The following is a 17,054-nucleotide window of genomic DNA, read 5'->3' on the forward strand; positions in this document are numbered from 1 at the left end:
AATTGGACTGAAAAGTGAACCTGTAAAAAATGAATTATCCTCATAGAGGACAATTCCATTCAAAAACAGAAAAATCCTCATAGTGTAGTATTTCCAGAAAGATTTATTGCCTCAAAGCGTAGTATAAAACGTACATTAAAATAGAGAAAAAACAGCATGTCACCATAGATACGAATGGTATGTTTCAAACCAACAAAATGGCCGCCATGTTCCAGTGCGTGCTGACGTCACGTGTTCTTGCTCCTCCCTACGCGTATCGTCATTGGTGACTTCGTCAGGATCAGCAACTTGTAGCAGGACTGCGACAGACATTCTGACACTGGGGGGAACTGACTTGGTGTCACGGACATCCCCAGTGACACCAATACAGTGATCAGTGCTAAAAAAAAAAAAAAAAAAGCACTGACACTGTACTAATGGCTCTGGGCAGGAATGGGTTAACATGAGGTCGATCAAAGGGTTAACTGTGTGCTGGGAGTGTTTTACTAGGGGGGGCAGGATGTGTGTGATTCACTGTAATCACACTGCTCTGGATGGCTGTGCTGTGCACAGCCATCCAGAGCAGTGTGTCCGAGCACATAGGTCCTCGGGTAAAGTTCTAACGCGTTTTGGGAGTCGAACTCCCTTCCCCAGAGCAATAGATTGTTTGACTCCTAAACTGCATTAGAACTTTACCCAAGGACCTATGTTGCCCATGACTAGCATCTTTGACTCCTTGTCTCTTTTTATGTCCTTTTTGGCTTGTGAGTATGCATTTGTATTTTTATAATAAATTCCTTACTATCACGGTAATGCACAAGGAGAATGCGCCCTGTTTTGTCCTTTTCTGCATGATCCTGGTATAACCATTTGTTCCCTAGGACGTATGGGTAGGTCCTAGGGATGGGAAGTGATGACTGTATATAGAAAAAAATATATCTAAACAATTCTGCGCTATAATATATAATAAATCAATGAAAAAGGATAAGCAGCCACCTCAGCATTGCAGGCAACAATACATAAAACGTAAATAACAGGAGTGCGGCGCATTAAAATAACTAAAAAATGGAAATAAAAGTCCAATTTATATATAATGAGGATGAAATAAGCCCCTCTTCATAGGGACATCAATAACGTCATATATACTTCAATCTGGTCAAGGAGATATAAGGGATCCACCGTCACGAACACTCAAAAAATTCTGTCTCTTACCAGACAAATGCATTGCGCATTTTGATCCGTCCATATTTGGAGGAAATATGGACAGGTCAAAATGCGCAATGCGAGTTCCAAAGAGAGTGGCATGGACCTGGATATATATAGACTCCGAAGGAACAGAACTGGACCCCAGTTGTGAAAGGATAAACACCAGTAAAGCTGATTCCAAAAACAAGCCATGCTCAGGACACTGATATCAACCCAAACTTGAGCTTCAGAAATTGGATTGGAAAATGAACCTGTAAAAAATGAATTCTCTTCATAGAGGACAATTCCATTCCAAAAGCAGAAAAAACTTCATAGAGTAGTACCGGTATTTCTAGAAAGATTTATTGCCTTAAAGCGTAGTATAAACCGTACATTAAAATGTAGAAAGAAAAACCAGTATGTTACCATAGAAATGGATGGTATGTTTCAAACCAAAAGATGGCTGCCATGTTTCGGTACGTGCTGACATCACGCGTTCTGGCTCCTTCCTACGCATTTCGTCATTGGTAACGTTGTCAGGGTAACTGTATATAGTGAAGGTTTTGACCGGAGTTCTCCTTTAGGAACACAGAACTTCACCATATGTTTTGAGCTTCTACTTCTGGTTTATATTGGTGATCACATCTAGTAGGGGAACTTCTCTCAATTTGTAGAAATTCTTACCCACCTTTGTGAAATAAAAACCTTGGAAAAGTTGAAACCCAACACAGTCTAAAAGAAAACGTTCTGAGTGAAGTTTTACTTTCTAATCTGTACATCCATTTAACTGGGTTTTTTTCCCTTTTATAGATGAACTGCGATATTACAAAAATTGTGATTTTGACAGAGCAAAACAGAAGATATAAAAAAGATGACTGCAGAGTGGGACAAGAGAATGGAGGCAGAAATCCAGAGAATGGAGGCAAGGAAGAGAAAAGAGCATGCAGAATATGTACAGAATTTAAGGGTGCATGTAGCCGATTGGAACAGGAAAAAAAAGTCTGAGAGACAGAGAATTGAGGCAAGGAAGAGGGAAGAGCATGCCGAATTTTTACAAAATGTTGCAGAGTGGGATAGGAGAAGAAGAGCTGAGAGACAAAGAATTGAAGAGAAGAATAAGGAAGAGCATGCAGCAAATGCACAGGATTTAAGGGCTAATATAGCAGAGTGGGACAGGAAAAGAAAATCCGAGAGACAGAGAAAGGAGCAAAGATGGAATGAGGAGCATGCAGAATGCATCCAAAATGTAAATGCAAGGAAAGCAGAGAAGAAGAGAAGAGAAGAGACAAAGAGAAAGGAGGATGAGGAGATGAGAGAATTCATAACCAGATTAAAGGTAGGAATAGTGGATTGGGAGATGAGAAATGAGCAGAGGAGAGAAATTCTAGACAGATCACAGGGGATGAAAGCAGATTGGGAAGAAGATTGGAGAAGAGAGGAGAACGTGAAGGAAGGGGAGGAGGAGAGGAAAGGAGAGTGGTGGAGAGGAAGTCTAGACAGATTATGGGCGATGAGAGCAGAGTGCAAGAGGGGAAGAGAGGAGAAAAGAAAGGAAGCAGAGGATACAAAGAGGGAGAAAGAAGAGAAAAAGAGAGTGGAGGACCAGAAGAAAAAGAAAGAGGAAGGAATAAAGAGGGAGGAGATGGAGGAAGAGAAGAGGAAGAAGAAAGAGAAAAAGATAGAGGCAGAGCAGAAGAAAAAGGAAGAGAAAAGAATAAAGAGCGAGAAGATGGAGGGGGAGGAGAGGGAGGAAGAGAAAAGGAAAAAGAAGGAGGAGAGGGAAAAAGAGAAAAGGAAAAAGAAGCAGCTGAAGGCAGAGGCCAAAACTAGTGCTCTGACAAGTAAAGTAAAGGCACTGAATGAAGAGAAGGAAAATGAGGACAATAAGACAGTAGATGAGAAAACAATGGAGGACAACAGCGCATTGCAAAGCAAATTAGAGGCAATCAGAGATGAGTTGGAGAGCAATAAGGAAGAAGATAGAAAGAGAAAAGAGGAGACAAGCAGAGACCAGGGGAAAACCAGAGAGAAGATGAGAGCAATGCTAACCAAATTACAGTCAGATGTGGAGCGCAGTAGAGAGCAGGAGAGGAGTAGACTGAGGTTAGCAGAGGAAGAGGCAAGAGTCAAGTGGAGAATCCTTAAGGAGAATGCAGGTGTAATCAACGCACAAAAGAAGAGGTAAGTACACGTTCTTATAACTAGTTGGTAGTGACAAGCCGAACATGCCTAGGCTCAATTCGGGACGGGTTTGTCAAACTATACTGAAGTTTGGGTGCTAAATCTGAACTCCATGTCATAGGAGCTCTTCATAGGGAAGGGCAGCAGGACTGCAATATGCCTCATAGGCATCTCTCATCGTTGCCTTTGTCTTGGCCCAGCAGTTCAGGCTCAGAAATTGTCTTGTCTAGCTTTTAATGACACAAATGTAGTAAAAGATGAGAAAATAATTTCCATTTTAATTTCCTTTTACAGGAACCCCACCTCGACCATCCACAAGATACCACCAGTTAAGCCAAAATGTAACCAGGCAAATGTAAGTGATCTCTATACTTCCTATATAATTTTACCATTCATTTAGCTGCAGAAGACAAATGTCCATAGGGTTCTGGTTTTAATATCACAATAGCAGTTATGGTCCAGAGGAAATAAAAGCCATCAGGAAGCTGGGATGGGGGGAGCATTGTGTTCTATGAAGGTAGACAAATTCCTTTTAGACCCCACATAGGTGGTTGGAGCGATTCCCTGGTGACTGTGTCTCTAAGTGATAGATCTGCTATATGTGACCCTGATGATGAACCTCATGATAGTGGACAGGATCCATCAGTTTTATTGTCCATAAAGGTGGCCCTAGACATTAGATCACATTTTATTGATCAGATGAACAAACGATCTGATGTCTCTGGTACACCTGCATGTTGTAGCAGTTTTGGACTAGCAGAATATACCATGTGCCATATTCTCAACCAAGTTTCAGGCCAATAATACCTAATAATAATTAGGTATTAATATTTATTAAAAGTAATGGATCATAGATCGTCTTTGATGTAGCTAAAAGTACATATTCGTGTGTTGTAGTCAGTTATATTTTCTTATATATTTTTCTATTTTGCAGAAGCTACGGATGTACGCAAAGGCAGAATGCAGTTTATAACATCTCTGCATTCAAGCATGTAGTATGGACTTTATAGGCAAGTAACCTCACAACCAATATTGATCAAAGTAATATCTTTATTACAATCTTAATTGTTAAAACCAAAGGAAAAAGGTGTATACAATTATGCATAACAGTAAATGGCTCAACATTACTCAAACATGTCAAACAAATAATCCTCTGGTATTGGGTTATTCCCCAACTGGATTAATCATCCACTGACTGGTAGCCGATGTGACAATCCAGTGTATTATATATATGGGGATAACCCTTTCCAGTGCAGTCCTTTGACTTCATTATAATCTGGTGTTATTGTGATTTGTAATGTTGAGCCATTTACTGTTATGCATAATTGTATACACCTTTTCCTTTGGTTTTAACCATTAAAATCGTATTAAAGGTAGTACTTTTACCAAAATTGGTTGTGTGGTTACATACCTATAAAATCCATACTATATGCTTTTCTGAAATCTACTGACTTAAGGATGCCACACATACTTTATTTTTTTGGTTCCCATAGCACTGCCGTATGGTAACACCTTAAATTACTATTTGGCCATCTCTGCACAAAATACAGTAAAGCCCAATGCACATGTACCAAAAAAATGAGAGGAGATTAAGGGGAGGAGTTTTGTGTTGGAAGGAGGAATTTGGAGGCCAGCATGAGGTAGAATTTGTTCTAGGAGGGGAAATTTTTTTGGGGGGGTTACTAGTAGTAGTAATTCCGGGGTTGTGTTGGGAGGAGGGATAGGGGAAGAGGGTATGTTCTAGGAGGGGGATTTGGGGGGTTTGTGGTATATGGTGAGGGGGGAATTTGTGCTAGGAGGGGAATTTTATTTTGGGGGGTGGTATTTGTGCTTTTAGGGCTTATTGGGCAGTATTTGTGCTAGGATGGAGGATTGGGGGAAATTTGAGATAGGGGGATTTTATTTTTGGGGTGGGATTTGTGCTTTTAGGGGTTATTGGGCAGTATTTGTGTTAGGATGGGGGATTGGGGGCATTTTAGCTGGGAGGGTTTTTTTTGGGGGGGGGGGATTTGTGCTGGGAGGGGGGTTTTGGGGGGCGGTATTTGTGCTGGGGGAACTTTGGGAAACAGAGGATTTGAGCTGGAAGGGGGGAGTGCTGTGGGGCAAAGATTTTTGTTGGGAGAGGGGATTTCAGCAAGGGGTTACAACAGCTAAGGGGCTGTTAGGAGATCTAATTAAGACAGCCTGACTATGCCCACCTTTTCCTGCCTGATCCGCCATTCATAGAAGCGGTACTACTGTAGAGCAAGAAAAAACAAAACCCTGCTCCAGGTCGGTCTACTGTTCCTCCTCCACTACCACATCAATAGGTGCTGGCCCTGTGCGCCACAGTCTGGAATAGCATGGAATGAAAAAGTTAAAAAAAGAAAAGAACAACCCCCCAACATAGAATAGAATATGATCGGAAAAATACACGTGTCAATGATGCCTTTAGTACAAATATTCCTCTTTCCTACCCCGCCCCGGCCATCCTAATCATTTTGTGCCGCAGGGGTTAAAACAGCTAAGGGGCTGTCAGAAAATCTCATTAAGACAGCCTGATTATGCATACCCTTTCCTGTTTGAACCTCCTTTCACAGGAGAGGTACTAGAGCAACATTCAGAATAGAATAGAATAAAACTAATAAAAAGTTGAAAAGAAAAATAAAATAAATTAGATTAACAAAAAGTTGAAAAAAGCAATAAAATTGAAAAAAAAAAAAAGCAATAGAATACAGTTGAGTAGAATAGACTAGAAAGAGTTAAAAAAAATAGAAGAGAATAAAAAAAGTGAAAAAAATTAGAATAGATTTTAAACAAATCTAACCCCTTAGGTGAAGAGTAGAGTAGTGACTGGCCAGAGAGAGATTACTTTGATGCAGTTGGCCAGCTTGCATATGCATTTGCAATGTATGTGGACTAAAATCCCTGTTTTTTTTTGCAAAGTTTGATAGAAAGGGTTTATAGCAACCTGCAAAGGGTTCATTCAAAATTTTAAGACTGGAAAGAGGCCATATGCTGCCTAGATCATGTGTATCCTTGAAGCATTTCAACTACAACACATTCAAGTTAACCTCCAAGCATGGATTTTATGGCATAGGTTCATTGATCCAGGTTAGACCAATGTAGATACCTGAGAGATCGCTGTGGAAGAATCACTGAAGTTGTGGCCGCTACTACAGAGATCACTATGATCTTCCGGGCCCTGCATAGTGATCCCAGTGGGGCACTCACTCAGCACAGCCACCATTTGCACAATGCCTTGCAGTTTTATCAAAGAATACAAGGTTTTCTCTGATTGGATGAGGTGACATCACAATCTTCACCTCATCCAAGCATAGCACACCTTGTATTCTTCAAAAACAATACAAGGAGTTGGTGGTCACGGTGAGTGAGCAACCCCCTGTGTTCACTATGACACAGAGCAGTTCCAGACGTTATTATTAGTGTATGTGTACCAGAGAACAATATGCCAATACTCTGTGTGCGTGTATGTGTGTATATATATATATATATAATTAAACTTGAGAAGAGTACTGAGGCAGAGTGCTGTGATGTTATCAGGAAGCTATGTACACCAACGTGCCAGCTCCTCCCACCACCCATAAAAATAAAGGTTTTATTTAAACATTTTATTATCATATTGATGAAAAGGGGAGGAATCGGGGAAGGTAAAATCTAAACAGATGAAAGATTACCATTAACCAGGATCTCATCATCCTTCTCCAGCTCTATTTACTGTATATATTATGGGTATTGGGGGAACCAGGCGGCTACAACACAATCCTATGAAAACATAGTCCCCTTTATGTGCATCAAAGCAAAAAATAGACTTAGGTTGAAACAGTCCTGGAACAAGGTCATAGAGTGCCTGGGCAAGATCATACAGTGCTATGACCAGACTATACATGCTGAGACCAGGTCATACAGTGCTGGGACCAGGCCATACAGTGCCGGGACAAGGTCATACAGTGCTGAGGCCAGAGATTTGCTCCTACCCACTGCTGCCCCATCAACAGCGGCCAGGGCCTTCCCCATCCCACAGTTACATATACACAAGATGGCGGGGATGTTCATGACATTATTGACCTAATATGGCCACATGGCTATATTAGACCTGGCAGCTACATACTGTATACACAAAGGGGATGCTTGTACCATCACTGACCTAATAGGGGCATCCCTGCCCCTTTGTCTACATGTAGCTGCCAGGTCTAATGTGATTGTGTGGCCATATTAGGTCAATACCATTGACCTATAATGGCCTCACGACCATATTAGATCAATGACCTAATATGGCTATCTAACCATATTAGTCAATGATGTCATAAGCATCCCTCCCCCTTTGTGAGCATGTAGCTGGGGGGTGAGGAATGCCCTGGTCGCAGTTGATTGGGTGGCAGTGTTGACATCTTCCTCCCAGCTGTGGTCCGAACTTAGGTTAATTGAATACTAGCAATCATGAACCCCATAAACATGTAGAGTTGGGATTGGTCAGAGAGGGATTACTTTGACACAGTTGGCTGGCTTAAACATGTACTGTAATGCATGTGAAATACAATTCCCTGTTTTATGTAAAGTTTGAAAGAACTGTGTAAGGAAGCATAGCAGTGTGCAGAGGGTCCATTCAGATTTTTTGGTATTTATGTGGTCACACCCTTTTAGCATTTGATGGGTTATATATATGTATAAATTATTTGCATTTGAACACAGACATATTTTATTTCTATTGCATAGTGCAGGTCAGTGACCAGAGCTGAACCTAGCAGGGGCGACAAGTGACATGGAATACCTTGTGACTCCAGTGCTGATCAGGTGAGGACAAAAAAAAAGAGATTGCTGCAAGCCGGGTCTGTCTTTGATTTATAGTTAACCAGTCCTATCAGGTTGTGGGGATAGAGCCTCAACCCATTGTATGCTGCCATGATGCGCGAGAAGAAGGAGAAGGCTGGAACCCCTGTCAGATTTTTATCTCTGGTCTGTGTCACTATTGCAGATTTTCCCTTACTTCCTGTCAAATAAAACCATCAACAACATGGGACAATATGTAGGGATCAATCTCAAAGAGTGCCAAATAGAAATGAAATCCCAACAGGTGTTCTAAGCCTTCCCCACTCTCTTCAAATCAAGAAAAAAGCTTTTGGCTTGACATACCCATTAAAGCCCAAATAGAAGACAACCCATTCTGGAGAAACACTATCAATGTAGTCACTAGGAGTTGACATTGACTTAACATTACTTCCCAGATAATATAAAGATTACGTTTTGCTTCTAGGGAAAAGGCATGCAGCAGTGCCTCTTTCTTCATTGTTCAGACACCACAACACAAAGATACACAGCATGCTTCCCAAACCATTACAGCAGCACCACGTCCATCTCTCAACAGGGACCTGCCCCTGCATCCAAGGTCTGCTCTTCAGATCTACAGTTGCCATGACTGTGTGCACTGAGCAGAGCACCACCGCTTTCTTTTCCTGCAACTGTGCTGGAGGCTGCCCTGCTTGGCCCCATCAAGTGGTTCAGCAGAGGTAGCACAGTGTTGGTGGCTTCTCCATGGATTGTCGGAGGTCCCTCCCATATGCTCACATGTGCTGCTGGATTCAATAATTATATTCTTGGGAATGCTGCCAGCTCTTTCATGACATTTTCAGAGGCTGCCACTGCTGTTTACTCATGAGTTTGTAAATGGGTTTGTTGTGTCAACAGCTTGCAGAGAGAACCAAAAGCAACAGGGAGGAGAGGGTTAAAAGCTGGAAAGCTAGGACTGAGGTGTGCATATCATGGCAATGGCATATTTCTAAAGAGACTCACCTATTACAACACAGACTTTCCACCCACTTCACCCCATATCCCAAGAACACTGTACATCCCCCCTACCAGCACCTTCATCTCCCATTGAAGCATCAATGTAGCAACAAACCTCTTGCACTCATCCTTTGCTTGCACTGTATAGATCTGCAATCACCCTTTATGATTGCAGTCCAAACCTCCCTAGGATTTCACTACATTTCTATTCATGCCCCCATCATAGCGCATCTATCCCCACCCGTCTCACCCCTCGCCTATTCTGCATCCCTCGCCACCCAGCTTATATTACCTCCCAACATCACAACTTAACCAACCCAGCCACCTAACCCCTGACAGCAGATCCCTCCCAAACCAAAGTCCCTCCACACTCACACCACATCCTTACCTGCCCCCCCTCCCCCATCACACTGCACCCTTCTCTTTCTTGTGTTTCCCAAGCCAGTCTTGAACCAATTTTGCAGTGTGACAGGGCACATTATCCTGCTGAAAGAGGCCACTGCCATCAAGTAAAATGATTTCCTCAAAGGGGTGTACTTGGTCAGCAACAAAGTTTAGGTAGATGGCACATGTCAAGTAACACCCACATGAATGGCAGGACCCAAGGTTTCCCAGCAGAACATTTCCCAAAGCATCACACTGCCTTCGCCGGCTTGCATTCTTTTTATAGCCTAGTGCCATCTCTTCCCCAGGTATGTGACGCACCCGCACCCGGCCATCCACATGACGTAAAAGAAAACACGCTTGGTCTAGTCATTGTCTAGTCCTGATGCTCACCCTGACTGGTCTGTGGCTACACAGCCCCATACATAACAAACTGTGATGCCCTTTTTTCTGTTTTCAACATATTAGATTCAGGGACAACATGTTTACTTGTTGCCTAATATATCCCACTGACTTTCAGATGCAATTGTAATGAGATGATCAATGTTACTCACAACCTGTCAGTGGTCACAAAGTTATGGCTGATTGCTGTACATGGAAAGGAGTTGTTAATTATTGATCTTATGCTCTCCTTAACCACTTGTCTACCGGGCACGTTTACCCCCTTCCTACCCAGACCAATTTTCAGCTTTCAGCGTTCTCATACTTTGAATGACAGTTGTGCAGTCATGCAACACTGTACCCAAACTAAATGTTTATAACTTTTTTTTTAGACAAATAGAGCTTTCTTTTGGTGGTATTTGATCACCACTGGGGTTTTTATTTTTTACTAAACAAACTAAAAAAGACCAAAAATTTTGAAAAAAAAATGTTTTTCCTAGTTTCTGTTATAAAATTTTGTAAATAAGTAATTTTTCTACTTCACTGATGGGCACTGATAGGATGCACTGATGAGGAGTCACTGATGGGCACTGATAGGCTGCACTGATGGGCACTGTTAGGTGGCACTGATGGGCACAGTTAGGTAGCACTGATGGGCACTGTTAGGAAGCACTGATGGGCACCGTTAGGTGGCACTGATGGGTACTGTTAGGCAGCACTGTTAAGTGGCACTGATCAGCAGCACTGATAGGTGGCGCTGATTAACTGATGAGCACTGATTGCCAGCACAGTTGGGCACTGATGGGCACTATTGGCTGCACTGATGAGGCTACATTGATCACCAGGACACTGATGATCAGTACCCTGATGATCAGTTTAAATGTCCCCTTGCGAAATGCCGCTTACTGGCTCTCCTTTCTTCACGCGCTGTCAATAACCAGTATTTCCTATTTACCCGGTGATCAGCTCTGATTGGACACAGTTGGTCACATGGTAAAAGTGGCTGTGATTGGCCCGTTCCGTATCCATGTGATCAGCTGTGTCCGAAAGACACAGAGGTAACAGACCGCACGCAGTGTACACCCCAGGGGGTGTAATTCTGGGTTGACGACCGTCTTTCAGATATAGCGCGGTATAGGAACTGGTTAAATGATAAGTTCACCTTTTGAAAAAAGAATGCATTTTTTTTGCAAGTAAAAAATAAAACGTGCAAATATTATTTTAATTCTAAGGAGCCTGCAGAACATTGCACCCACTATCAGCACATCAGGGGTGCAATGCCAGGCTCCTGCAGACTCTCAGGATAGCTGTCTGCCCTTCCCTTGCTAATGGCAATAGCTGATAGCAGAGCGGCGATTGGTGGTGAGCTGTGTCCCTCCGACACAGCACATCACCGATCAGGGTAAAGAGCCAATGACGTTGGCTCTGTACCATGTGATTAGCTGTGTCCAATCACAGCTGATCACATATAAACAAATGTCGGTTATCGGCATTTGCTTTACTCAGCGCTGTCATTGTTTGAGGGTATGAGATACAGTGTTGGAAGATTTCCCCTCCATCACTGTTAAAAGAACAACCCAAAATATGGGATTTTTTACCACTATCAGTGGTAACGGTAAACAGCACAAGTAGAGCAGGGGAATCTGCCTTATGGGGGTACAGACAGCAGTAAAAACATATAGGTGTTCCAAACTGTCTCCACTCTATCCAAAACTAAAAAAAAAAAAGTTTTTCCTTTTATACTTTAAGAGAATTTGTTAAGTTCAATGTCCCATACACACTATCAGGTGTTTTTTTTTGTTCAACCCAGTGGGCTGAATGAAAAAAAATCTGACAGATCGCTGTACTAAAACAAGCGTTTTTAGTACAGTGATCTCCCCCACTGTGCTATTGTCAAGGTCCTACCTTTTCCCAGAGGTTATGTTACTCCATGTGCTGGCATCCATCTTGGATTTCTGCTGAGCATGATGGGCATCTTTTATGCCTTCAGGTCTCTGAGGTCCATCCCCCAGAGGGGTGTGGCTGAGTACATATAAGCCTGGGATCTGCACATGCTCTTTGCACTTGTGTCTTTGTCTTGCTACAGCTCTGTGTATATGCTCGTGACTCTTCTGGTATTCTGACTCGGCTTGTGACAAAGACCATTCTCTGTGTTTCCCTTTGATCTGACCTTCCGTTGCTGAACCCGGCCCGTGACCTGTGATTCTCTGTCTACTGTTCTGTACTGTTTTGTCCTGTTGTTGTTGACCCAGCTTGTCTGACTACGCTATTGTCATTCTCACCAGCTACACGCCATTGGCGGCGGCCATTACCGCAGCCGGGGTGTCTCGGGGGCCGCGACCTGGTTCCTGGCTGCGTCAAGTCCATCCCCACCATCAGGGGCCCTGGTGAAGGGCAGCCTGGGACTTAGACTCCGCGCCCTGAGGGACTTCGGTCTGTTGGTGGTGGTTGTCGTCAGCCAGTGCATTACCCTGCCACTAGGCCTACCTGTCCGTTCCACAGCCCTGCCCTGACAGCTATTGTGTTCTGACAGGGGGGCTGCCCCCACCACCACCACCAGAACTCACCATTCAGCGCTCTCATTGGCTAAGGGTGCTGATCGGAAGCTGATTGGCAGACCTTTTTCGATCAAGCCCCTTCGACAGAAGTCAGACGACAGTCTGACTTCTGTTGGACCGGCTGCCATACACACAGGCCAAATTTTTGTCAGTTTCTGTTAAACTAGCCGATACCGCCTGATATTTGACCCGTGTGTACAGGGCTTATAGATCACTACACTACATTACATTCTGATTCTACAATCTCCTTTGGACCTACCAACAATTATGTAATGCAAGAACCTGCTCCTTTTGGATACAGATTTATTGGATAGATTATGTAGGACCTCATATTACATAGTTTTGTTAGATCTAAAGTTGATTGTATAGAGATTGTATAACCAGATGGTAATACGTATGGTGACCATGTGATTAATGTGGAAAACCCTTCTAAATATGTCTGTACTATAGGTTAAACAAGAGGACCTTGTCACAAGGAATTTCTGCTGTAATTGCTCAGCATTCTGAACATCGGAAAAAGTTTCTAACACGTCATTACATCGCAACCGCTGTGTAAAACGAGGACCCAGAAACCTGCCATATTAATGACATTACCCAGAATACGAAAGCCATATTTGCATATAGCCCAGCGGGAATTGCTTAGAGATCTGTTTGAGTGAGGTCACAACACCAAGACAACCCAAATATTTGAACTGGATTAAATAAAGCAAGCCTGTCATTGTATGGTGAGAACAATGTTTATTTTATTACAGGAGACATAAACACTTACAGTAGTTCACATATAGTCCACCTTTTGTATCATAGAATTGAATTTTGTGGTTTTCATCAAAGCAATCGCTTTACTTGGGTCTGTAGTATGTTGTATAGAGCACTTCTGACATTCAAATCCTCCTCTGCGTTCAGACGTACATGGAGTACACGGAATACAGTATATATTCGATTTATTGTTGTTTACCTATGTATTAAACATGTTTCCTAAATATTCCTGCATCGAGAAAACCTATTTTTTTTTTCCAGAGTGCAGAATTATAAGATTGACAAACCTGTATAAAACGTCATCTTTTTTACAGCATGCTTCCTTTTTTATTATATTTATAGATTGTTTTGTAGTTGGCCACCTTGTTCTTTCACTCTCTTATTTCGGCAGGGTGCATGAAAAAAAAGATTATTTATTTCTTTTTACTGGAAAGAATTCTGAAAGATCATATCTTGTATTTTTTATTCCAAACATATGTTGTAAAATGTAAATATTAGTCCTTTTTTGTTGAGGTTTGACAGTATTCTGTTGAACAAACATGAATGCAGACAGCCACAGAAAATTTTAAATGTACGCTCCAAAAAAGAGGAGAAATTAAGCCTTGAAATGTGTTCAGGAAACCCAGTCTACCTGCACTGGGATTTCATACTTCATCCAAGTATAGTGCTTTCCCCCGAATGAGCCGCTGTTTTCTCTGGTCCCGTTTCCAGAGCCAGCAACTCTATACAATACCATAATCACCAAAGAAATGGAAGTGGCAATAACCCCTCGCACATATATATAAACCAGTAGCAAAATAGTGTGTTGAGTTTGTAATAAGCAAACCTATCAGAGAATGACCCTTAACCCTATTCTTAGGAAGGTTCTGTCTCGGGACAATGCTAAAATAATAGCTTGGCAGTCTTTGACAAACCTTTCTCTACTGGTCAGTAAGTTGGGACCCAAATCCGGCATTGGAGCAGTATACTGTTTTAATAAGGTGCCATAGGGTTTGGCCAGCGGCCTCTCACCTACTCCTGGGGCAACGACTTTTCTCCATCCACTGTCCGTTGGCAGCTTAGCAAAATCAGTGACTGCAACATCCTTCCCAATAATTAAAGTGGTTCTAAAGTCTCAAGGTTGTTTACATTTGTGCATTCTATGCATGAAGGTAAAAAACCTTCTGTGTGTAGCAGCCCCCCTGACACTTACCTATGCCCCCTCTTGATCCAGTGATATCCACGCGAACCTGATTGGCCATTGGTTCCCACTGCTGTCAATCACAGCCAGTGAGCCAATCAGGAGAGGGAGGGGCAGGGCTGAGCCGCAGCTCTGTGTGCGAATGGACACACAGAGCCGCGGCTTGGGAGCGCGCCTGCTCGGGTGCCCCCATAGCAAGCTGTTTGCTATGGGGGCACCTGACAGGAGGGAGGGGCCAGGGGCTCCAGCAGGGGACCCAAGAAGAGGAGGATCCGGGCTTCTCTGTGCATAACTATTACAGAGCAGGTAAGTATAGACATGTTTGTTATTCTTAAGAAAAAAAAATAATACTTTAGTATCACTTTAAACGGCAACACCAGTCAGCAACAGTGGAATTCTCACATACCAGAAGAGATGTCCTCTACTCCACCTCCCTGCACCCCGGATTTGGTGATAAAACGGCTAGCAGCCTGCTAGACAATCTGTTCTCACCACTTCTGCCCCGAGCCTGGTAACAGACCTTACTTTTCCTCTCCACCATCTTTTGCTGATCCTGTTATATGTAGTCCAAATGCCATTCTGAAACACAGGCTCAGTCTATCTGGAAGCAACATCTCCTGCAAGTCTTCCCAATAGGCTCTTGTTGCTCCCAGAATGCACAGTGTCCACATCCTTTTCCTCTGTGTTCCCTGGGTTATGAGAGGGGCTTAAATGGACTGTACACAGTATCATAACAACAGTGTCCTCTTTCTCCTTTTTTCCCACAGCCACTCCTGTGCAGGAAAACAACATTGATATTAGCCAGTCCCTGCTGCCACATGGAGCAGCACAGTTGAAGATGGGCTACACAAGCAGCGCTATAGTGTGCCAGTCTGCTACACTTCTTTTGTAACTTATCTGATCATACGACTGTCCTTCCAAAGCACAGCCTCTCTTGCTTCCCTGCTGTCTTTTACAGGAACCTTGATGTATCAAAGTGCCTGTGCTATGGCCGTCAGTTATTGACAGATAAGCCCTGGCATTTTATACAGTTGTGCTAAAATGTTTGCATACCCTGGCAAACATTGGGAAATTTTGGCATTGATATTGAAAATATGACTGATCATGCCAAAAAAAGTTTCTTTTATTTAAGGATAGTGATCAAATGAAGCCGTTTATTATCACATAGTTGTTTTGCTCATTTTTAAATCATAATGATAACAGAAATCACCTAAATGGTCATGATCAAAAGTTTACATACCTTGGAATGTTTGGCCTTAGTACAGACACACAAGGTGACACACACAGGGTAAAATGGCAATTAAAGTTTAATTTCCCACATCTCTGGCTTTTTAAATTGCAATTAGTGTCTGTGTATAAATAGGCAATGAATTTTCTAGCTGTCATGTGGATGCACTAAGCAGGCTAGATACTGAGCCATGGGCGGCAGAAAAAAAAACTATCAAAAGACCTGCGTAACAAGGTAATGGAACATTATAAAATGAACCGCATGTTTGAGCTGTCAGGAAAAAGCCTTTACTGCACCAATGCCACAAAACAGCCTGGGTACAATATGCCTGATAACACCTTGTCACGCCTCACTGGACTTTTTTTGTGGCATTGGCACAGTAAAGGCTTTTTTCTGGCAACTCGACCATGCAGTTCTTTTTTGTTCAAGTATTGTCGTATTGTCCTTGAAACAGCCACACTGTCTTTTTCCATGTCACAACTGCATCTCTTCATTAGCAATGAAGCAAACTAAGAGAGTAAGTTGCACAGAATATGCTTCATGCAGCAGACCTGCCCATTCCACATCTGAGGAGCTAGTTGAATCTGGCTGCATTAAGTTACAGATAACTAGGAGTGAGGTAAATTGACTACATTTGAGCAAACGCTCATTGTTTGCTAGATAGCATTAGCAGTTCACTGGTTGTTTTTGAAACTTATGAACCAGGATTGGTCTTTAACACCTTTAGTTTAACTCCTTTTATATCTTTTCCTACTCAACTAAATTTATTTTCAAATTAGCAACTGTTCATAATGCATATCATATTATTTAGATTAAAAATGAAAGTATTAGTACACCCAAAACTGATGTTTTTAAAGTAGAATTCCAGACTAAATCTAACTAATCTTACTTACCTGTTTTCAGCCCACTCTGGTCCATTCATTTGGTGTGGCTCCCATGTCAGCTAGCGGCAGCTGCAGGGGAGAGGAGGAAGCAGTTTGACAATGGCTGAGACATGGGAACCAATGGGTGACATCACTTTTCCCAGAGTTCCCAGCCATTTTTAAGAGCTCTTTCCCCTCCCCTGCAGCCACCGCTGGCTGACACAGGATCATATAACTGGACCAAAGCTGGCTGAAAATAAGTAAGTATATACATCTTTCTTACTCAGGTTAGTCAGCTAGGTGTTGGGGGTGGGGATTTTTAAGATTAGGACAAAACGGTATGGTAATTATCCATCTGATGGAACTTTCAATTCATGATAATCATTGACACCTGATGGAGAATGTGACACTTCTAAGACACTTAGAATGGAGACATCTGCTATATTTTAAAGCCAACACTTTCCAATTCCAAACTTCTGTCCACGCTGTTTCTCACAGATAGAAGTACAAAAAAGATACAGAAAATACTAGAGATTTCTCATATCAAATGACTGAACAACAAAGAATTTTAGACC

The 17,054-nt window shown here is 42.4% G+C and overlaps 1 protein-coding gene across 1 annotated transcript; it reads left to right on the forward strand.

Moving 5' to 3' along the window:
• The first annotated feature begins 2,035 nt into the window (after positions 1-2,035).
• LOC149470401 (uncharacterized) lies at positions 2,036-13,434 on the forward strand. The gene is made up of 4 exons (XM_089664465.1): positions 2,036-3,345; positions 3,640-3,700; positions 8,062-8,139; positions 12,903-13,434. Exons 1-3 carry the CDS (start codon positions 2,036-2,038, stop codon positions 8,104-8,106), a joined length of 1,416 nt encoding a protein of 471 aa, XP_089520591.1. The 3' UTR covers positions 8,107-8,139; positions 12,903-13,434.
• The last annotated feature ends 3,620 nt before the right edge of the window (positions 13,435-17,054 follow it).

The sequence above is a fragment of the Staurois parvus genome, unplaced genomic scaffold (assembly GCF_062004578.1).
Source record: "Staurois parvus isolate SC_StPar_1 unplaced genomic scaffold, SC_StPar_1.0 ptg000047l, whole genome shotgun sequence".
Taxonomy (NCBI): domain Eukaryota; kingdom Metazoa; phylum Chordata; class Amphibia; order Anura; family Ranidae; genus Staurois; species Staurois parvus.